Source organism: Schistocerca piceifrons, chromosome 1 (genome assembly GCF_021461385.2).
Source record: "Schistocerca piceifrons isolate TAMUIC-IGC-003096 chromosome 1, iqSchPice1.1, whole genome shotgun sequence".
NCBI lineage: Eukaryota > Metazoa > Arthropoda > Insecta > Orthoptera > Acrididae > Schistocerca > Schistocerca piceifrons.
Window position 1 is genome coordinate 852,271,123 of NC_060138.1, and position 23,888 is coordinate 852,295,010.

The 23,888-nt window shown below is 44.9% G+C and overlaps 1 protein-coding gene and 1 pseudogene across 1 annotated transcript in view; one reads left to right on the forward strand and one right to left on the reverse strand.

The window, feature by feature from the left end:
• The window catches only part of LOC124775951, an 82,551-nt gene that overhangs the window by 39,752 nt on the left and 18,911 nt on the right, over positions 1 to 23,888 (forward strand). The window contains exons 2-4 of the mRNA XM_047250797.1: positions 1,710 to 2,054; positions 11,734 to 11,941; positions 23,101 to 23,536. Coding sequence (XP_047106753.1) covers positions 1,710 to 2,054; positions 11,734 to 11,941; positions 23,101 to 23,536 — 989 coding nt within the window. The remainder of the gene's footprint in view (positions 1 to 1,709; positions 2,055 to 11,733; positions 11,942 to 23,100; positions 23,537 to 23,888) is intronic.
• LOC124726322 lies at positions 12,111 to 12,228 on the reverse strand (annotated as a pseudogene).

Consider the following 23,888-nt stretch of genomic DNA (forward strand, 5'->3'; position numbering starts at 1 on the left):
ACTGGAAATGGCCAAACAGAATTTCTGAAGAAGAGAAATTTTTAAAATCGGATACAGACTTAAGAGTGAGAAAGTTTTTTCTGGAAGTATTTGTCTGGGGTGTAGCCATGAACGGAAGTGGGACATGGACGAGAAACAGTTTAGACAAGAAGAGAGTAGAAGCTTTGGAAATGTGGCGCTACAGATGAATGCTGAAGATTAGATGGGTAGATCACGTAAATAATCAGGAGTTGCTTAATGGAATTGTGGAGGGATGAAATTTGTGACACAACTTGACTAAAAGAAGGAGGAGGAGAGTAGTGTTTAACGTCCCGTCGACAACGAGGTCATTAGAGACGGAGCAAAAGCTCGGATTAGGGAAGGATTGGGAAGGAAATCGGCAGTGCCCTTTCAAAGGAACCATCCCGGCGTTTGCGTGAAACGATTTAGGGAAATCACGGAAAACCTAAATCAAGATGGCCGGAGACGGGTTTGAACCGTCGTCCTCCCGAATACGAGTTCGGTGTGCTAACCACTGCTCCACCTCGTTTGGTGACTAAAAGAAGGGATCGGTTGATAAGACACATTCTGAGACTGAAGGGATCACCAATTCAGTACTGGAGGTTCAAATGGCTCTGAGCACTATGGGACTTAACACCTGAGCTCATTAGTCCCCTAGAACTTAGAACTACTTAAATCTAAGTAACCTAAGGACATCACACACATCCATGCCCGAGGCAGGATTCGAACCTGCGACGGTAGCGGTCAAGGCGGTTCCAGACTGAAGTGCCTAGAACCGCTCGGCCACACCGGCTGGTTTATACTGGAGGGAAGGTTGGGGGTTAAAATAGTAGAGGGAGACGAAAAGAGTAAGCAGATTAGGAAGTGTGTAGGTTGGAGTAGTTATTCGGAGAAAAAGAGCGTTGCAAAGGATAGAGTAGCGTGGAGAGCGCATGAAGCCAGCCCTCGGACTGAAGAGCATAACAACAGCAACAGCAAACACACAGGATAAAAAAAATGCTCGTCTTTAGGGACATCTCGATAATACCGTGTGACACCGTCTCTAGCCTTGACAATGGTCTCAACTCGGAGATTCTAAAAGTTTCTCGAAGCATGCAGTATCACCTGCAGGCACTCGTTGATGGTTAGATCCCGTAGATCGATTCGTTTGATCTTCTGTTCCAAACAGTCTCAGATGTGTGTATGAGACTGAGATCGGGTGATTTAGCGGGACATTAGAGTTTCGATAGATTTCCTAAGTGTTCGACAAACGACGCAGGCATGTAAACGCTGCAGTTTATGTCTCAGAAGCCGAGAGTGTCCACAGCACATGCATCTTGAAGATATAGAAGGAACGGGAACACGTTGTCACCAAGTCCTGAGTAGAGCCAAGTCATTTTACTGGAAACATCGCCAAAACATGACAGAACCACTTACGGACAGAACTACGCCCTGTAGGTTAAACGCCTCACTGGACCGGCGGTGCACCCGAAGACGTCACCTGAAAACAACCAACCTTCTGTGGTTTACAAGTAGCAAATGATTGAGGTGTGGCCTGGGCTGGTTAGGAAACGAACTGTGCCCCGGCTGTGACTGACGTGTTTCATCCTCAATCGCCACTTGATGTTAGGGAAGAGTGCATATACCCCAGGAGCTTCACAGTTGTCCCACTCCCTTCGCCGCGAACTGACTGCAGCGGTGTGGTGAGCGAGTGCCGCGGTTGCCGGCAGGTGCGGCGACTGTCGGAGCACGGCGTGGAGAGCACGGGGGCGGCGGCGGCGCGGGAGGCGGCCTTCCTGGCGACGCTGTCACAGACGGCCGCCCCCGCGCCCGGCGGCCGCCGCCACTCGGTGGTGACCATCTCGCGCGCGCCGCCCCCCTCCATCCTGTTCGGGCGCGGCCGCCGCGAGAGCATCGCCGCCTTCCCCGGCGCCGGAGGGCCGCCCCCGCGGGTTCTGCCCGGCCGCAGGGACTCCGCCTCCAGCATCCCGCCACGGCCCCCGGCCACCGGCACAGGCACCGGCTCGCAGTTCAACTTACAGCTCGACATCATGGACGACATCGCCGAGATCAAGGTAACAACGCGTACTCGTTGAAGCCTATTTTCCACGTACTCGTATCTGATCAAAAGTACCGGGTGATCAAAAAGTCAGTATAAATTTGAAAACTGAATAAATCACAGAATAATGTAGATAGAGATGTACAAATTGACACACATGCTTGGAATGACATGGGGTTTTATTAGAACCAAAAAAATACAAAAGTTCAAAAAATGTCCGACAGATGGCGCTTCATCTGATCAGAATAGCAACAATTAGCATTACAAAGTAAGACAAACCAAAGATGATGTTCTTTACAGGAAATTCTCAATATGTCCACCATCATTCCTCAACAATACCTGTAGTCGAGGAATAATGTTGTGAACAGCACTGTAAAGCATGTCCGGAGTTATGGTGAGACATTGGCGTCGGATGTTGTCTTTCAGCATCCCTAGAGATGCCGGTCGATCACGATACACTTGCGACTTCAGGTAACCCCAAAGCCAATAGTCGCACGGACTGAGGTCTGGGGACCAGGGACGCCAAGCATGACGAAAGTGGCGGCTGAGCACACGATCATCACCAAACGACGCGCGCAGGAGATATTTCACGCGTCTAGCAATATGGGGTGGAGCGCCATCCTGCATAAACATCGTACGTTCCAGCAGGTGTTTATCAGCCTGGCTGGTGATGATGCGATTGTGTAACATATCGGCGCACCTCTCACCCGTCACGGTAGCAGTTTTGCTGCCCAGTGCCATATGACGGACATTTTGCGAACTTTTCTTTTTTTTTTTTGTTCTGATAAAACCCCATGTCATTCCAAGCATTTGTGTCAATTTTTACCTCTCTATCTACATTATTCCGTGGTTTATTACGTTTTCAAATTTATACTGACTCTTTGATCACCCGGTATTTGGACACCTATTAGTACACATAAATACGGGTTTGTCCACCTTCGCTTTTGTGACGGCTTGAACCCTGCAGGAGACATTGTCTACGACGCATCTGAATGTCTATTTAGGAATGGCTGCCTATTATCCCCCAAGAGCCAGAACCAGAGAAGGTTGGATGCTGGTATCTCGAGTGAAGTCGACTTTCTAATCCGTCCCAAAGATATTCGATTGGGTTCAGTTCGGCATTCGGGGCACGACAGCCCATTTCAGGAATGTTTTCTTCCAACACTTCTTTGCTTCACAGGTGCTACCTTATGACAAGGTGCAATTCATGCCCGATACAAACAATCGACCTCTTCGAACTGTTCCTCTACTGTACGCAGTACATAATGCTGTGAAACTTTTTCATATCCTTCCGCATTCATTGTGCTCTTAAGCACAATAACAGAGCCAGTGACAACAGAAAACTCTATTATACCACAACACTACCTCCTCTGTACATCACTCTTGGCGCCAGTCGCCAACCCAAATCCTTTAAGCGAATTTCCACTCATCACTCCCAGTCACTCGTTTCCAGTCATTCGCTGTGCAGTGGCGTCGTTCTTTACACCATCTCAAGCATTGCTTGGCAGTGTCTACAGAAATATGTTTCTTCTGAGGAGCTGCTCGACCGTTCTACCCCATTCTTTTGAACTCTTTACGTACAGTTACTGTGCTAGTTGGGCGGTCCATAGCATTTTCTAACTCACGACTGATTCGATCCGTTGATTTCACGTCGTTTTCCTTTCAGTCACTCTTCGCAATATTCAACGATCCCTGTCAGTACAAGAGGTTTGCCTGATCTTGATTTAACTACGGTTGTTCCTTATCGTTTCCACTTCACAATGGCGTCACCAACAGTCGAATTGGGCCGCTTTGGAACTATTGAAATGTTCCTCATGAATTTCTTACTCAGGAGACATTCAATGATTACTCAACGTTCGAAGTCAATGAACTTTCCTGGCTGACGCGTTGTGCTGTTACTGCGTCTCTACCGGCAACACAGCACTCCTCAAAAATGGTTCAAATGGCTCTGAGCACTATGAGACTTAACATCTGACGTCATCAGTCCCCTAGAATTTATAACTACTTAAACCTAACTAACCTAGCGACATCACAGACATCCATGCCCTAGGCAGGATTCGATCCTGCGACCATAGCGGTTGCGCGGTTCCAGGATGAAGCGCCAAGAACCGCTCGGTCACAACGGCCGGCACAGCACTCCTCCCCGCCTCCTTTTACACTGGCGGGTTGCTCTCTCCTGACGTCTAGCGGTCAAGTCCGCATTACAGAGGGGTATCCAGATACTTCTGATCAGACAGTGTGGCTCTACATCGATTCACTCCAATATTTAACCATATCAGTCGTCGTAGTCGAACAGCTGTATTTTATCCAGAAGTACCCAGGCCTGGATTCGAGGTTCGCTTTTTTTGTGGAGAGAGTGTGGGAAAGGTCGCGCTCATTATTTGTTAGTCTCCCTTCCCTACCTCCAAATTTAAAACGCCGTCACTCCCACTTTTAACGCGCCACAGCGTACAGAGTGGCAGACTAGGCTGTGGGCGTCACGATAAGAGGATTTAGGGATGATTATCACACTGAATGAGTGGCGCTTCGAACTGAATCCCGATTACCAATTGGACGGAATCTGGCCCGGTATCCCTCAGGAGGGCATCTAACAACTCTATCAATCTATGCCAAGCCGAATAACTGCTTGCGTAAGGGCTAGAGGTGGACCAACGCGTTATTGGTTCAAATGGTTCAAATGGCTCTGAGCACTATGGGACTTAACATCTATGGTCATCAGTCACCTAGAACTTAGAACTACTTAAACCCAAATAACCTAAGGACATCAAACACATCCATGCCCGAGGCAGGATTCGAACCTGTGACCGTAGTTGTCGCGCGGTTCCAGAATGTAGCTCCTAGAGCCGCTCGGCCACCCCGGCCGGCGTTTTCTTTTCTTTTTTTCTTAGAGTGTAGAGTGTTCACTGTACTTTGTTTCTGATTTCGTGTGTGTTGTGAGGACAGACTGGGGACAGTAAGTAGGCAGTGATTATGTCACAGTGTAAGATTAATGTCCGCGAATTTTGCAGGTTGTGGTTATTAACATTCAAAAGTTGGCAGATTTAGCCAAGATAATGTTTTCCGTTGCAAGGGTGTCCTTAGTACTTAGTTTGAGCGCTCATTCGAGCATGGGTACACCGTTGGCGTCAGAGATGCCATTCTGACCGTCAGAAGCAGGCAGTGCTAGCCAACCTAACTTTGTGGCCTGTCTAAAATTGTTCGAATGAACACTGTTAGGTTGACCATGAAAAGCAGATGCTTCCTTGCAGTCCACCGTTTTCTTCGAACCCCGTGGTGTTAAATAGTCCAACAGCAAAAGCTGTGCCTCATTCATACCCGAGTTATGCTGTAGTCAAGACGCATTTCCGTGGCTGGTAGTCAGACCAAACTGTTAGGTCCTACCTCTTAGGTACCATTTGAAGATAGTTAACTGGGTCCTGTAGTTACCAAGAAGTCGATTTGATAATACCGGTTAGTCGGAGAATCAATCCATGACCTTGTTGCCCGCTAGTTGCGACAAATTGACTATCTGAAACTACGATGGCCACTCGTAATGGCAACTGCAGTCGAATCACCGATACATCCACGCAGCTGCTAATATAAACTGTTTCGTTCTATTGCTGAGTGCCGTCATTAGACAGTATCTCTCTTGCTCGCCCTCAACTATGTGTTTTATTTCTTGCATTTGTAAGTTTTCTTTAATAATTTATGTGCAGTTTTTCTCCACTGACCGAGCAAATTCTTCCAGTCTAGTAAGCACTGTCTTGCTTCCAGGCACTTTTGCCATCGATTTAGTGCCTTTTGAATTTAATTATTGATGTAATTGATTTTTTCTTTTTTATTACCAAATTATACATGATTTAAATAGCGTGTGGTTGACTGATATTTCTGTACAGTTATGCCAGTCCCTTCTGTCTTTAATCTGTCATCATCTCGGGTCCATTCCCTTACGATCATGCAGACGAAGTCGAATTACCCCTGTAGAAGAAATGATTTAGGTACCTTAAGCTGTCGCCACACGAACCATGGCATTTAATTGCAACGCGCAGACTTGATCTCCAACGTGCTACGGAGGGCTCAGAAACTACTCGTTACGCATAAAGTGTGTCGCAACGTGCTGCAGCAGCAGTTGTTAGATGTACCTGGCTCGCAAACGACACAATTTGTTTACGAAAGGGACGGGTGTAAAATTCCTATGTTGGCTCTATTAAAACGCACATATACTAGTCATGTTGTTTTGTCTGTAGTGTACATACATAAAAACTTCAGTATAAAATAATAAGGAAAGTCCCTTGTCCATTCGGTAAGGATAACAGCTTACAAGAGTTCCTGTACAAATTTACAATAATCTTCTCACTTTTTAGTAACATACTAATGTCATTCTGACTTGATCATTGTTTCTATTCAGTAGCATACTCTTTAGAACATGTGAAATACAAGACTAAACAAGAAACTACAGAATATCGTATTACATGTCGTACAAGCCCTCTCGTAGATAAAACCAATCGAACAAACTCACTCGTGAGAGAGAAGGCACTGACATTTACATAACATCGAGTATTAGTAAGAATGTCTCAGAACCTATTACAGATTACAGAACGTGAAGGTGAGCAAAACAAAAAAAAAAAGTTTGAGCGAATCAGCTAAACATCACACTTCACTTTTACACTTGATATTCAGCTTAGCTCTAACAGATATAGATGTACTACGTACTACGTGAACCAAAATATAAAAGTTTGTCTCGAACCTGGACACGAACCGTGTTACCCCGCCTATCGCGAGCAGTCGCTTTACCACTAAGGTTATCCAAGCAAGTTTCCCGGATTGACCCACACTTAAGTATGTCACACACCTATCTGTTTCTCCTCATAGATTATTACCTCTCTTGTTTCCCTTGCAGATTTCAAGTATTGAAATTTATACCTGTAATGTCAGGCAGGTAGTTCGTCATCAAATATAAAAATATATATAAGGTGAAGATCGGCCTGTGTCAAAAAACAAATAAATAAATAAAAATGAAAAGACAATGATTGAGTATAATTTCTCTTTGTCTAAATTCCAAAACAGCACGAGAATCACGAGAGTGCAAGTGTTGTTGTTGTTGTGGTCTTCAGTCCAGAGACTGGTTTGATGCAGGTCTCCATGCTACTCTATCCTGTGCAAGCTTCTTCATCTCCCGGTACTTACTGCAACCTACATTCTTCTGAGTCTGTTTAGTGTGTTCATCTCTTGGTCTCCCTCTACGGTTTTTACCCTCCACGCTGCCCTCCAATATTAAATTGGTGATTCCTTGGTGCCTCAGAATATGCCCTACCAACCGATCCCTTCTTCTAAGCAAGATGCGCCACAAATTTCGCTTCTCTCCAATTCTATTCAATACCTCCTCATTAGTTATGTGATCTACCCATCTAATCTTCAGCATTCTTCTGTAGCACCACATTTCGAAAGCTTCTATTCTCTTCCTGTCTAAACTATTTATCGTCCACGTTTCACTTCCATACATGGTTACACTCCATACAAATACTTTCAGAAACGACTTCCTGACACTTAAATCTATACTCGATGTTAACAAATTTCTCTTCTTCAAAAACGATTTCCTTGCCATTGCCAGTCTACATTTTATATCCTCTCTACTCCGACCATCATCAGTTATTTTGCTCCCCAAATAGCAAAACTCATTTACTACTTTAAGTGTCTCATTTCCTAATCTGATTCCCGCAGCATCACCCGATTTAACTCGACTGCAGTTCATTATCCTCGTTTTGCTTTTGTTGATGTTCATCTTATATCCTCCTTTTAAGACACTGTCCATTCCGTTCAGCTGTTCTGAGAAGAAATGGTAGGGTGTGTGACTTATGGAAGTGTGGGTTGGTCCTGTAAACTTGCTTGGATAGTCTTAATGGTAGGGCGACCTCTCGCTATAAGCGGAAAACACGAGTTCGAGTCCCGATCTGGCACAAATTTTCATATGTCGATTTAGATAACAAATCTATGTCTTTCATTAAGCTGAATTTCAGGTCTAAATTTCAACATTGGAACAGTAGTTCATCACTAAATACAAAAACGCTTCACTTTGTAGCTCTGGGTCCCTATTCTTTAGGCTACAGCCAACTTCCGTAATACACATCTACATCTACATCATACTCCGCAAGCGACCTAATGGTGTGTGGCGGAGGGTAGTTTCGGTATCACTGTCTGATCCCTCCAACCCTGTTCCACTCTCGAATAGTGCGTGAAAGAATGATTGTCGGTAAGCCTCTGTATTGGCTCCAAGTTCTCGAATTTTCTCCTCGTGGTCAATATGCGAGAGGTATGTGGGGGGAAGTAATATGTTGACTGACTCCTACTGAAAAGTGCTGTCCCGAAATTTCAACAGTAAATCTCTTCATGATGCACAGCGCCTCTCTTGTAACGCCTGCCAGTGGAGCTTGTTTAGCATCTTCATAATGATCTCTCGCCAGCTAAACAATCCCGTGACGAAACGAGCCGCTCTTCGTTGGACCTTCTCTCTCCCCTATCAGTCCTACCTGATATGGATCCCAGACAGATGTCCAACACTCAAGAATCGACAAAACCCTGTCTTGTATGTTATTGTCTTCTGAAAGCTTTAATCGCAAATATTTTATTGAGTGACGTCTAATTATAACAAATCGTACCAAGAAGAATGTGTTTTTGATGGCTATTCAGTGCCACTTTGTCTTGAAACGGCATACTTTCGCGACACGCAAGTTACAATTCGAAAATTCTTTAATCAACAATATGACCTTTCCCGTCATCTAAAACTAAGGGTTTTCGAGAAATCCACAACTTTCTGTTGTTTTGAAACGGCAAATATTCACAGGATGTAAGTTATACTATGAAACCCACCAAGTATGGGCTTCAACTGAATTACTACGTTCCCCGACTCTGTATACTGAAAAGAAATGGCTTGCATGTGGCGTAGGTGGCGCTCTGCATTGGTCTACGCTCAAACGCACGTTCAGAGTGTCATGCTTGACACTGCACATTCGGAAAGACTCCCCAACGTGCTATTTGCGTGGTATGGCGTCATAAACGCGGTACGCTCAACCTTAACGTTCGAATGCACGCTCTGTATAACGACGACACTATACCTGGCCAGGACAGAGAGGAGGGCAGTGGGTGATTTGTAACAACATTTTAGTGATAGTATTGAACCAGACTGCTGTTAGAATTGATGTTGTTTTATTGCTATAGATTGTAAAGTAGCTCTCTGACCATATTCAGGATACCTGCAGCAAAATACATTTTGTTAGCAGTTGTATAATTATAGCTAATAACAATTTCGTTTGACTGAGTGTTGGTACTGACATCCATACTGCATCGTGGTGTTGTCGCTGTCTTGTAGCTTTATTGCCGCATAAGGAACTTCAGTTCCTGCTTAGTTTCATTAAATTTTCTCTTATGATTGCTCTTGTTGGGAAATGTCAGCTTAAATCTTTTACTGGTGGTATATACTATTATAGTTTTGACAGCTACGATTGACAGCTAAGCCAGAAATGCTGTATGGTTACATTTTATTTATTTATTTGTCTGTGTATCGTAATGATCTGTGGCGTGGTAGTAGAATCTTTGTTATGTCGTCGTGGTGTGTATATCTTTGTTTTTATTTTGTTTTGATTATCCGGAATCGAGCAATATTATTTCAAAAAAGTTATCTACATAAATTTTATGTTCCAAATCCATTTGTTCATTTAATATTTCCTCAGGGTCTGTCTGTGAATGTATATAGATTTCGATTTCTTCCGAAACGTTCATTTTAAATCCCTTTTATGCTGTATGTATTGCGTTTGTTATGTGATCAGCCTCATGTTTTTTTTCTGTTTTTATGTGCTTGGAGAACGGGAATTGGTTTTTGTCGCTATTCCTTGTGAGTCCTCTGAGTATCTAATCTCAAAGTTTCTTCCTGTTTGTCCTATGTAGAATTCATCGCAGTCTTTAGAATTGATTTTAACTTGCCTGGTTGTGTGTGTAGCGGTGTTTTTGCCTTATCGGAATGGCTCAGTGTTTTGAGGTTGTGTTCAGTCCTGTACTCGAGTTTAACTGTTGTTTCCTTAATAATGTGTCAGTTCGTCGGGTATATGTCCTATGTACATTTGCGGTATACATTTGAACTTTCATTTTGTGCTTATTTATTGTGCTTCATATCGGTATTGATCTTAATGTGTTTAAGTTTATTCCATTTTTCACATAGTTTTCTCCCTGTGCATGGATCGAAGCCATTTTGTTGAGCTACATAAGTAAGGTTTGCGAGTTCTTTTTGTTTGGCTGTATATTTTAAAGGTAGATTTACGTTAATCGTTGTGTTAAATTATGTGTGTTGTGTGTTTTCGCGTGGCAAGAGTTTGCCTCAATAATACTGTCCGACACTGTGAGGTTTTCGTATATTTCAAATTTGTGCTCGTTGTTACTGTTTTTGACTGTCAGATTCAAAATATTTATGGATAACTTTATGGAAATCGTATAGTTCGAGTCTGGATAATCGAAACAAAATAAAAACAAAGATATACACAAAATGAAAACATAACAAAGATCATACTATCACCTCATAGATCATTATGATGCACAGACAAATGAATAAACAAATTGTAACCATACAGCACCGCTGGATTAATTATCAGTCTAGCTGCCAAAACTACAAAAGTATATACCACCGATAAAAGACCTAAGTTGAAACTTCGCAACAAGAGAAATCATAAGTGATGTTTGGTTTGTTTGGCGCTCAGCTGCGTGGTCAACAGCGCCCTTACAAACTTCCCATTTTTACACAGTCCAATTCTTTACACAGTCCAATCGAGTCAATGTCACGAATGATGATGATGATGACATGATGAGGACAATACAAACACCCAGTCCTCGGGCAGAGAAAATCCCCACCCGGCCGGGAATGGAACCCGGTATCCCCTGATCCAGAGTTTGGGGTTGGGTTCTTTGGGGAAGGAGACCAGACAGCGAGGTCATCGGTCTCATCGGATTAGGGAAGGACGGGGAAGGAAGTCGGCCGTGCCCTTTCAAAGGAACCATCCCGGCATCTGCCTGGAGCGATTTAGGGAAATCACGGAAAACCTAAATCAGGATGGCTGGACGCGGAATTGAACCGTCGTCCTCCCGAATGCGAGTCCAGTGTTTAACCACAACGCCACCTCGCTCGGTCCCTGATCCAGAGGCAGCAACGTTAGCCACTCGACCACTAGCTGCGGTCGGAACCACAAGTGAAAATTAAATTGCACGATTAATAAAACTAGGCTGTAACTGAAGTTCCTTATGTGGAAATAACATTATAAGACAGCGAATGCGTCATCATGCAATATAGGTATAAGTACCCACACACAATCAACAAAATTGTTATTAGCTATGAGTTTGCAACTGCTAACAAAGCGTATTTCCCTGCAGATAGCCTGAAGATGGCCATAGAGCTGAATAGGCCTATTGCAACTGTATAATCTACAGCACTAAACTAACATTAATTAAAGTATCATTCTGGTTCAATAATATTGTTACAATACAAAGACATCTAGCATGCAGCGGGTCAGAGAGAAAGTAAATAGTGGGTGTTTGTTTCCAAACAACAGAGCTGTGAACGCGGTTGGTTTCCATCTTCTCACACAGTGTCACGAAAGCCGTCGTTTCTCGAGTTCCTGAACAGGTTACCCGGATCGCTGTGCAGACGGTAAGCCGAGGAGTGCGGTGGTGTGCAGGCGGCGCGCAAGGTGCGGCTCAAGATGTGGCGCACGCCGTCGAGGGAGCGCATGTGCGAGGTGCAGCCGCTGGACGGCGCCGGCGCCGGCGCTGCGGGGGCGGCGGGGCCGTCGGGGGCGGCGGGGGGCCAGCAGCAGCGCTACGGCCGCGGGGAGCTCGGCCGCCGCCACTCAGAGTTCGTGCCCAGCCCCACCTCGCCCGCAGCCGGTGAGTCACCGTCAAACCACACCCACAGGCGTTACTGGATGCGGGTATGGAGGTGCATGTGGTCAGCACACCGATCTCCCGGCCGTATGTCAGTTTACGAGACCGGAGCCACTACTTTTCAATCGAGTAGCTCCTCGGTTTGCCTCAAAAGGGCTGAGTGCACCCCGCTTGCCAACAGCGCTCGGCAGACCGGATGGTCACCCATCCAAGTGCTCGCCCAGTCCGACAGCACTTCACTTCGGTGATCTGACGGGAACCGGTGTTACCACTGCGGCAAGGCCGTTGGCGACGCACAAACATGCTTACAACTAAAGAGGAGAACACGTCAAGTGCCATAGCGCGATTTTCCAGAAGCTTAGCTCAGTGGAAGAGGGGTCGAAGTGAGTGACACATGCCTCGACCTATCCGTAGATACCCGACCGTTCGAGAGAAGAAGCTGCCCAAAGTTTTCGAGATACTTTATGTGCCTGTTTTCGGAGTCAAAATGTAAAATCATTCAAAATAACACAAACAACATCCATTAGACATTTTATAATAACCGCAAAATGTACAACAATTTAAACAATACAAAATACCATTACATAGGAACTTGCGGAATCCATTCACAATGTATTAAATTATTAAATAAGATAAAGGCAAGAAGCAAAGAACTAACCTGACGCCCACACTCCTTTAAAGCAGTGAGAGTGCATAGCGCTCTCATAAAGTTTAAAAATCAAGTCACCGATTACACCAATTGAAGTGTAGCCGATTTACCTGTGCAAATAAACCCTCGGTAGCAACGCTTCTGTGTAATCTGTCTGGAAAGTTGGTTGTGGAGACAATATACTAGGTGGTGGTCTACACATGATCTGCGTTTCAGACACTTTACTTGAGCTCTGATTGCTGAATGAACTATTATTTATGGATAGCTTGAGTCCCATCTTTTATAATTTATGTACAAACCAACAGGTAGCCACATTTTGCACTCGGCTGATGTCCTATAACGTAACTGTTCGAGTGCAGTAACCTAACATTGAAGTGACATTAGTTTATGATTGGCAGATATTTAATTAAAACAGTCAGTTATTAACGTTTCCAAATCACTGCCCTTGAAATCAAACAATCAAATCAATCCCAAAACGACGTGCGCAGTAAGCATAATTTGGGAATAACGCAGTACATAGTCCAATACTATTGTCACAGTTTGCAGAATGTATTATCGAAGATTTACGAAGTTGCTCAGATTAATTGCAAGAGTGCAGTCAGTCATTAAAAACAGTCATTGAATTGCAAAATGATCTCCCGGATGCGAAATGTAAACAAAAATCTACATGTTGTATAAGCTGTAATTTGTGCTGACTCAACTGCGGTATATTTTTGGGCACAGATCTTACTCATTTCATATTCCTCCACAGGCTAACTGAAATGGCTCCCAACAGCCTCTCTTTTATGAGATTAAAATAATTAGCAATACATTCAGCTATTGTTGTTTGCTGTCCATTTACAAATTACAATTAAAGGTTTCTATTTCTATATAACTTAACAGTGAAACAAGATTTACTTAACTGAGAACTTTTACATGAAACAATAACTGCTATTGGATTATGTCGTCTAGTTCGCAAAATTCGGGATTCTACTTCAGTAACAATGTTTTAGACAGTAATGCTAATTACTCTGAAACTAAATTAGTGCGGAATTTACTATCATATTTTCAGCATTAGCTGTATGGACATTTCACTTATTTATCTACTTATTTTATCTACTTTACCCGGAAGTTAGCAACTGGTCACATGTTTATGTAGCATGTTTTATAGAAGGTGAACGTTAATAAAATCGACAAAACTGCAGGGACAGATTCCTGACTGGAAATGGGGGAATAAAGGTCCGAAGAACATGTGTCTGGAAATGCACCGTTGCCACCTTAGATGGTGCTAACGAATGACAGTTCCTCTGATCATGTGCTGTGTGTTCCTTGTGTGTTGCAGGCTGTGTGATTAGCGCAGAATAATGTAAGCAGCAGAATGGTCGGGGATCTATGATCTATGTCGGGAACAAGCCGAGATGGTGTCTGTCTATGGTCAGGCAGATGGCAACGGTCGAGGGGCAACATCGCTATACCAAAACAAGTACCCTCACCGACACACTAATTCACACAACATTTCAAGCTGTTTTTGGGTGTTTGTGTGATAATGGGTCATTTCAGACGGATGAACGTGCAGAGAGCCGGCGGACTGTGCTTGCACCAGATTTGGAGGACTGGTTCTCCGGGATATTGAAACGAACCCTAGTACAAGCTTCAGGCAAGTGGCCAGCCGACATGGTGTAAGCCAAAGTATGATTATGAGTTTCCTGCACAACAACCGCTACTATCTCTATCACCTGCAACGAGTGCAAGGATTATCAGCGACGGATTTACCTCTGTGGGAATTTTGTCGATGGTATTTCCACCAGACCATCTTAATTATGGGATGTCTGTCACCAGTCCTCTTTAACGACGTAGAAACCTTTACCAGAACTGGCATCACCAGTCTGCGTTATCGTCATCCGTTGGCTACAAATAATCCTCTGGGAAGGTCGTTGTTGTTGTGGTCTTCAGTCCTGAGACTGGTTTGATGCAGCTCTCCATGCTACCCTATCCCGTGCAAGTTTCTTCATCTCCCAGTACTTACTGCAACCCACATCCTTCTGAATCTGCTTAGTGTATTCATCTCTTGGTCTCCATCTATGATTTTTACCCTCCACGCTGCCCTCCAGTGCTAAATTTGTGACCCCTTGATGCCTCAGAACATGTCCTACTAACCTGTCCCTTCTTTTTGTCAAGTTGTGCCACATACTCCTCCCCGATTCTATTCAATACTTCATCATTAGTTATGTGATCTACCCATCTAATCTTCAGCATTCTTCTGTAGCACCACATTTCGAAAGGTTCTATTCTCTTCTTGTCCAAACTATTTATCGTCCATGTATCACTTCCATACATGGCTACACTCCATACAAATACTTTCAGAAACGACTTCCTGACACTTAAATCTATACTCGATGTTAACAAATTTTTCTTCTTCAGAAACGCTTTCCTTGCCAGTGCGAGTCTACATTTTATATCTTCTCTACTTCGACAATCATCAGTTATTTTGCTCCCCAAATAGCAAAACTCCTTTACTACTTTAAGTGTCTCATTTCCTAATCTAATTCCCTCAGTATCACCCGACTTCATTCGACTACATTCCATTATCCTCGTTTTGCTTTTGACACTGTCCGTTCCGTTCAACTTCTCTTCCAAGTCCTTTGCTGCCTCTGATAGAATTACAATGTCATCGGCGAATCTCAAAGTTTTTATTTCTTCTTCATGGATTTTAATACCTACTCCGAATTTTTCTTTTGTTTCCTTTACTGCTTGCTCAATATTCAGATTGAATAACATCGGGGATAGGCTACAACACTGTCTCACTCCCTTCCCAACCACTGCTTCCCTTTCATGCCCCTCGACTCTTATAACTGCCATCTGGTTTCTGTACAAATTGTAAATAGCCTTTCGCTCCCTGTATTTTACCCCTGCCACCTTTAGAATCTGAAAGAGAGTATTCCAGTCAACATTGTCCAAAGCTTTCTCTAAGTCTACAAATGCTAGAAAGGTAGGTTTGTCTTTCCTTAATCTTTCTTCTAATATAAGTCGTAAGGTCAGTGTTGCCTCACGTGTTCCAACATTTCTACGGAATCCAAACTGATCTTCCCCGCGGTCGGCTCCTACCAGTTTTTCCATTCGTCTGTAAAGAACTCGCGTTAGTATTTTGCAGCTGTGACTTATTAAACTGATAGTTCGGTAATTTTCACATCTGTCAACACCTGCTTTCTTTGGGAATGGAATTATTATATTCTTCCTGAAGTCTGAGGGTATTTCGCCTGTCTCATACATCTTGCTCACCAGATGGTAGAGTTTTGTCAGGACTGGCTCTCCCAAGGCCGTCAGTAGTTCCAATGGCATGTTGTCTACTCCCGGGGCCTTGTTTCGACTCAGGTCTTTCAGCGCTCTGTCAAACTCTTCACGCAGTATCGTATCTCCCATTTCATCTTCATCTACATCCTCTTCCATTTCCATAATATTGTCCTCAAGTACATCGCCCTTGTATAGACCCTCTATATACTCCTTCCACCTTTCTGCTTTCCCTTCTTTGCTTAGAACTGGGTTTCCATCTGAGCTCTTGATATTTATACAAGGAAGGGAAGGTTATGGAATCTTATCAACATCGGTTAAGCATCCAGTTGTGGACAGGTATTTTTGGTGACCATCTCAGCTTGTTTTCGACTTCAATACCGGATCATTCTGCTGCTTACAGTACGCTGCACCAATCACACAACATGCAACACACAAGGAACACACGGCATGTGATCAGAGACTCTGTCATTCGTAAGCGTCATCTACCGTGACAACGATGCATTTCCGGAGCCATGTTCATAGGACCTTTTTTCCTCAATTTACAGTCAGAAATCCGTCCCTACAGTTTGTCGGTTTTGTTAATGTTCACCCTGCATTACGTGTTCGTAATTAGCACGGCTTTTAGGTAAACTGATTACACCAATTCTAATTAACCAAATTAATGTAATGGATAATAAAATCAAGTTGGCCATACCATGAGTTAATATTTTAGGTTTTTGGTACTGTGTGCTTTGTCATGAAAATAACAGTACTGAAATTATCTGAAAAAAATAAAAATTTGGAGAGGGAAGAAAAACAGCTGGAAAGAATCCACTTGCTTTGTTACACGATCACTGCAAAAACGACCCCCACGGGAACTGTGACAGAGCTTCAGTTTAAATAAAAGGGCCGAACAAAATATTTAACGATCAAAATGAATCTTATACGGAATTGCTGAATGTTATCAAATTAACACACAGTGAGAGCCATCTGATAGTGAACACAAGATAACACCAATCTCTTAACGTCAACTAATGATACGTGACCACAATCCGTAATGTAGACATTCGCCTTTCGTGACTGAACACAAGTGCGAGTAAAACAGCGCAGGTTGACAGTATGGCTCAGTTTTTACAGTTTCTAACACACAATTCAACAGAACCCAACATTCTAATTTCACAGGATGGGCATATGATTAGTGAAACTGAACTGTTCAAATTTCTATATGTTCAAATAGATACTAAACTGTCGTGGAAAGCCCACGTTCAGGTTTGTTCAAAGACTGAATGCAGCCATTTTTACCATTCAAACGGTATCTGAAGTACGTGATCGTTCGACACGAAAATTAGTCTGTTTTTCTTATTTTCATTCACTTATATCGTACGGTATTATATTTTCGGGTAAATCTTCCTATTCTCAAAGGATATTTCTGGTTCAGAAAAGGCCAGTTCGGGCAATAAGTGGTATAAGTTCACGAACCTCTTGTCGACCCCTGTTCACGAGTCTGGGTAATCTGACATTGGCCTCTCAACATATATATTATTTACTGTCGTATCTTGTTAACAATATCAGCTTATTCCCAAGAGTTAGCAACTTTCACTCAGTTAATACTAGGCAGAAATGTAATTTGTGCCGGCCGGTGTGGCCGTGCGGTTAAAGGCGCTTCAGTCTGGAACCGCGTGACCGCTACGTTCGCAGGTTCGAATCCTGCCTCGGGCATGGATGTGTGTGATGTCCTTAGGTTAGTTAGGTTTAATTAGTTCTAAGTTCTAGGCGACTGATGACCTCAGAAGTTAAGTCGCATAGTGCTCAGAGCCATTTGTAATTTGCATTTGCATCGCACTTCCTTAACTCTTGAGCAGAAAGGTGTGCATCCATTTTCAATAAGCTACCACAAGAATTCAAAAATCTTAGCAGTAATCCACGCGCTTTCAAATCGAAACTGTAGAGTTTCCTCATGCGTCACTCCTTCTATTCTGTTGAGGAGTTCCTTGAAAAATTGAGCTGACTCCTACGTTATATTGATGACTGCTTATACTTAAACTTGTGGCTTCACTGTTTATGGTTTCACAAACATTTTATTTCATCCATTATTACTTCTGTGTTCTAATTTCATGGACTGACATGTTCCATGACCTTGGAGAATTGCTTCTCAATTTGGTCCTATGGACCTAGACACATAAATAAATAAAGACATAAATAAATAAACAAGACATTGTACAAGTTTCCAGCAGATATTGCATACAGACAAGAGCAACAGAGCACGCTCACATCTCGACATACAGCTACCGATTCTCGGCTCGCGCCAGCTCGACACGTCCAAGAAGGCGCGCGCCCATGTAGTCCAAGTTGTCTCCGCCATTCTCACTTGCTGGTAGCCTCACAGGAGATGAGAACACACGGGGAGACAGCAACGCCGAAGCGCACGCGGAGCGCTCTCTCGACAGGTGTGGCCGACGTGAACACTTCCCTGGCGGTGCGCGCTGGCCACGATGGCGAGCGAGCGTTCAAATCTGCTTACGTCCGCGAGAGAGCTGAACCGTCACGCGTACCTTAAGAGCTTTGACCACTTGTTCATCTTCGCTACTGTGAAACACATCTATTGAACAAGTGCCCATAGCTCTTAATCTATCAATTTCAGAACCCGTATGTATTAGACAATTTGATCTTGTTTCGGTCCACTCTACCTTCTGCACAAAAAAGGCATATATTTTAAGCCCATGTTTGCTAGACATTTTTTCTTGTTTTGGTCCGTACCTCTGAAAATTTCCTACCCTACAGTCTTCGCAACAATAGCACCAGTACACATATGCTACTGTCAGGTGTATCATAACGGTTTTCGCCTATAACTGTCGGCTCGGTCGTTTCAGGACAAGCGCCCGTTACTTCAAACTGATAAGTACATTTATCCTTGTCCATCATCCCTGAAAAATTGCAACGTCGTCACGGGATCGCCCCGTATATAAGAAAGAAGAACGTTATTGGTATTTCATGAATTGTAATGCTTGGACTGCTATATATTTCCTTATACAATTAAACCAAGATAACTAGCTTAGGGGCTGGCCGCTGTGTCCGAGCGGCTCTAGGCGCACCAGTCCGGAACTGCGCTGCTGCTACGGTCGCAGGTTCGAATCCTGCCACGGGCATGGCTGCGTGTGATGTCCTTAGGTTACTTAGGTTTAGGTAGTTCTAAGTCTAGGAGACTGATGGCTTCAGATGTTAAGTTCCATAATGCTGAGAGCCATTTGAACTATTTGAACTAGTTTAGGTTGTTTTCTTGCAATTATCTTCTCATCGTCGACACCCTAAAAATGCGGTAAACATGCAGATTAGCTCTAGTCACGCAGTTACACGTACACTACTGGCCATTAGAATTGTTACACCAAGAAGAAATGCAGATGATAAACGGGTATTCATTGGACAAATATATTATACTAGAACTGACATGTGATTACATTTTCACGCAATTTGGGTGCATAGATCCTGAGAAATCAGTACCCAGAACAACCACCTCTGGCCGTAATAACGGCCTTGATACACTTCGGCATTGAGTCAAACAGAGCTTGGATGGCGTGTACAGGTACAGGTGCCCATGCAGCTTCAACACGATACCACAGTTCATCAAGAGTAGTGACTGGCGTATGGTGAATAGCCAGTTGCTCGGCCACCATTGACCAGACGTTTTCATTTGGTGAGAGATCTGGAGAATGTGCTGGCCAGGGCAGCAGTCGAACATTTTCTGTGTCCAGAAAGGCCCGTACAGAACCTGCAACATGCGGTCGTGCATTATCCTGCTGAAATGTAGGGTTTCGCAGGGATCGAATGAAGGGTAGAGCAACGGGTCATAACACATCTGAAATGTAACGTACGCTGTTCAAAGTGCCGTCAATGCGAACAAGAGTTGACCGAGGCGTGTAACCAATGACACACCATACCATCACGCCGGGTGATACGCCAGTACGGCGATGACGAATACACGCTTCCAATGTGCGTTCACCGCGATGTCGCCAAACACGGATGCGACCATAATGATGCTGTAAACAGAACCTGGATTCATCCGAAAGAATGACATTTTGCCAGTCGTGTACCCAGGTTCGTCGTTGAGTACACCATCGCAGGCGCTCCTGTCTGTGATGCAGCGTCAAGGCTAACCGCAGCCATGGTCTCCGAGCTGAGTCCATGCTGCTGCAAACGTCGTCGAACAGTTCGTGCAGATGGTTGTTGTCTTGCAAACGTCCGTATCTGTTGACTCAGGGATCGAGACGTTACAGCCATGCGGATAAGATGCCTGTCATCTCGACTACTAGCTATACGACGAGGCCGTTGTGATCCAGCACGGCGTTCCGTATTACCCTCCTGAACCCACCGATTCCATATTCTGCTAACAGTCATTGGATCTCGACCAACGCGAGCAGCAATGCCGCGATACGATAAACCGCAATCGCGATAGGCTGCAGTCCGACCTTTATCAAAGTCGGAAACGTGATTGTACGCATTTCTCCTCCTTACAGGAGGCATCACAACAACGTTTCACCAGGCAGCGCCGGTCAACTGCTGTTTGTGTATGATAAATCGGTTGGAAACTTTCCTCATGTCAGAACGTTGTAGGTGTCGCCACCGGCGCCAACCTTGTATGAATGCTCTGTAAAGCTAATCATTTGCATATCACAGCATCTTCTTCCTGTCGGTTAAGTTTCGCGTCTGTAGCACGTCATCTTCGTGGTGTAGCAATTTTAATGGCCAGTAGTGTATTCATAAAGTGGGCTCATGGACAATCCTGCTGCAGTAGTAACACCGGTTCCCATCAGTCACTGTAGTTAAGCGCTGTCGGGCTTCGTTAACACTTAGATGTGTGACCTTCTGGGCCTACCGACCGCTGCTGGCACCGAGCTATTGTGAGGCCAGTCAAGGAGCTACTTGTTTGAGAAGCAGCGGCTCCTGTTACGAAAACTGATAATGGCTGGGAGAGCGGTGTGCTGTCCACATGGCCCTCCACATCCGCTTCAAGTTATGCCTATTGTCTTAGGTCGACACGGTGGGCGGTCGGTACGGTTGGGCCTTCCCTTGTCTGTTCAAACAGAGAGAGACTGAGTGCTGTGGGCCAGCAACACTATGCCATTACGTAGTTTCAAACTTCATCGTGAGCGTGCCGGGTTGTAAACCATAATCTCTTAAGATGATGGTAATGAAGAACTCAACTTAAACTTCCTGGCAGATTAAAACTGTGTGCCGGACCGAGGCTCGAAGTTTCGTATCAGCACATACTCCGCTGCAGGGCGAAAATCTCATTCTGAGAACTCAATTGGCCATTCACCTTGCGAGATTATGGTACAACCTACCTCACTCACAATGAAGTATCCAATGAAATGAACGTAATAGCATGACTACAGCTGACGATAGCTTTTTCTGCATATTCGCCCCTTTTTACGGTTTGGACGGTCTGAAGACGGTTGTAGAAACCAACCGTAACTGTTTATCGTGGTTTAATTGTACGAGGTGCGACAATAAAGTAATGAGACTGATGTGAAAAAAAATTTTTGCTTACCGTTTTAGTCAAGTTTAGTGTTGTCTCCTTCAAAGAAGTTCCCTTCTGATTGCACACACTTTTTGCAGCGCTTGTGCCATTGATGGTAACATTTCTGGAACTCATCTTCTGTAATATCCTCCAAGACTCCCGTCACAGCTTTTTGAACATCTTGTGTTGTTTGAAAATGGTGTCCCTTGAACGCCGTTTTGACTCTTGGAAATAGAAAAAAGTCGCACGGAGCGATATATGGTGAATAAGGTGGCTGTGGTAGTACTGAAATTTGTTTTGAGGTTAAAAATTGGTGTACTGACAGGGCAGGATGGGATGGAGCACTATCGTGATGCAGAATCCAATTATCAGAAATGTTGGCACGGACACGAAGAACTCTTTTACGAAGTCTTTCTAAAATTTCTTTGTAGTAATATTGGTTAACTGTTTGTCCAGGAGGCACCCACTCGTTATGAACAATTCCCTTGGAATCAGAGAAGGTCCGTGAGGTTGATGGTGGATCACTGCGGTCTTCACCTTCAACATTCGTTCTGCCTTCACTAAACATTTTATGCCAACGAAAAACTTGAGCTCTTGACATAACCTCCTCCCCAAAAGCCATCTGAAGCTTACGGTAAGTTGTCGTCTCGTTTTCACCCAATTTAACGCAAAAAGAAATGGCATACCGTTGCGCAATATTATGCGGTTCCATTTCCGTGACGAGAGACACAAACATGTGTTAACCTATTACAGGGCAACTCATGACTGAGGAGTTGCATCGATGTGCCGCTTGGACTAGAAGTAGCTTATAGACCGAGATCAAAGATATCGTGCCTACGCAAGCCTGCAGGGTTGCCACATCTTGCAAAGAAAATCAGCCTAATTACTTTATTGTCGCACCTCGTATAAGAAGAAAATTGCGATCTAGACATTAAGGTACTCACTCCGTCTTCAGGCCACAAGTGGCCTACCGGGACCATCCGGGACCATCCCGTGTCATCCTCAGTTGAGGATGTGGATAGGAAGGCTGTGGGGTCAGCACACCGCTCTCCCGCTGGTTATGTTGGTATTGTCAGTGGCTGCAAATAAAGGCGCTCCAGTCGATAAAAATAATAGATACTGTCTGCAAAGTGTTTTGGAAATAGAGGCAGTAGGGAAGAAGTGATATATTCAAAACGTCATGCCAGATGCTGAAGTTTTACAGCGCCCCATTTCAAGCAAAAGCTTGTTTCTCAAGTATCTCAATGTTTATGACGTCAAATCTCCTGAACTATGAGTTTGTACTCCGTTTTCAGGCCACGAGTGGCCTATCGGGACCACCCGACTGCCGTATCATCCTCCGTGGAGGATGCGGATAGGAGGGGCATGTGGTCAGCACACCGCTCTCCCGGCCATTATGCTGGTATTCTTGATCGAAGTCGCTACTATTCGGTCGAGTAGCTCCTGAATTGGCATCACGAGTCTGAGTGCACCCCGAAAAATGGCAACAGCGCATGGCGGCCTGGATGGTCAACCACCCAAGTGCCGACCACGCACGACAGCGCTTAACTTCGGTGATCTCACGGGAACCGGTGTATCCACTGCGGCAAGGCCGCTGCCCAGACATTAAGGCACATTTTATATTTAGAAACAATTATTAAAAAATTGCATTAAGACCGCCGTCTGCTTACTGACAATGTCAGGTTTCACTAACGTTACTGGTACGGTTGTGAGCAGAATGTAACCCAGCACCGGCGGTTGCTCTCGCAGGCGGTGCGCGGCGCCGCGCCTCGGAGTTGCCGCCGGTGATCAGCGCGCAGCCGTCCACGTCGTCCGGCGGCGGCTCCGGCTCCGGCTCGGGCATCGTCTGCACCAACACAGACCTCATCTCGATCCTGTCGTCGCTGGCGTCGTCGGCCCAGGAGATCAACCGCAAGGTGGACGAGGAGGAGGAAGAGGAGCGCGAGGAGGCGCGCCGCCGCCGCCGCCAGCAGCAGCAGCAGCAGCAGCCGCCGCCCGTGCCGCCGCGGCTCGGCCTGCAACAGAAGGCGTCCAGCGTGGCCGAGCACAAGCGCAGCCGCCTCAAGAGCCTGCGTTCCAACAGCTTCGACGTGTCCATGCTGCTGCCCGGCAGGGGCTCCCAGCAGCAGCCGCAGCAGCAGCAGGCCGGCAAGGGCTCTGGGCCCGCCAGCTGGTTCGTCAAGAGGCAAGTAGCCTTACCTCTCTGCATTCACCACGTATACAGGGGGAAACCCCCGTGGACCTTGCCGTTGGTGGGGGGCTCCCATGCCCCAACGATACAGATAGCCTTACTGTAGGTGCAACCACAACGGAGGGGTATCTGTTGAGAGGCCAGACAAAGATGGGCAGCAGCCTTTTCAGTAGTTGCAGTGGCAACAATCTGGATGATTGACTGATCTGGCCTTGTGACATCAACGAAAATGGCCCTGATCATACAATGTAAGCTTTCACGGCCGGTATTGTCTTCACTTAAAACTTCCGGGCTGATAGGTCATGGTCGAAGTATAAAACTCTCCCCTGACGTTTCGTCTCCGACT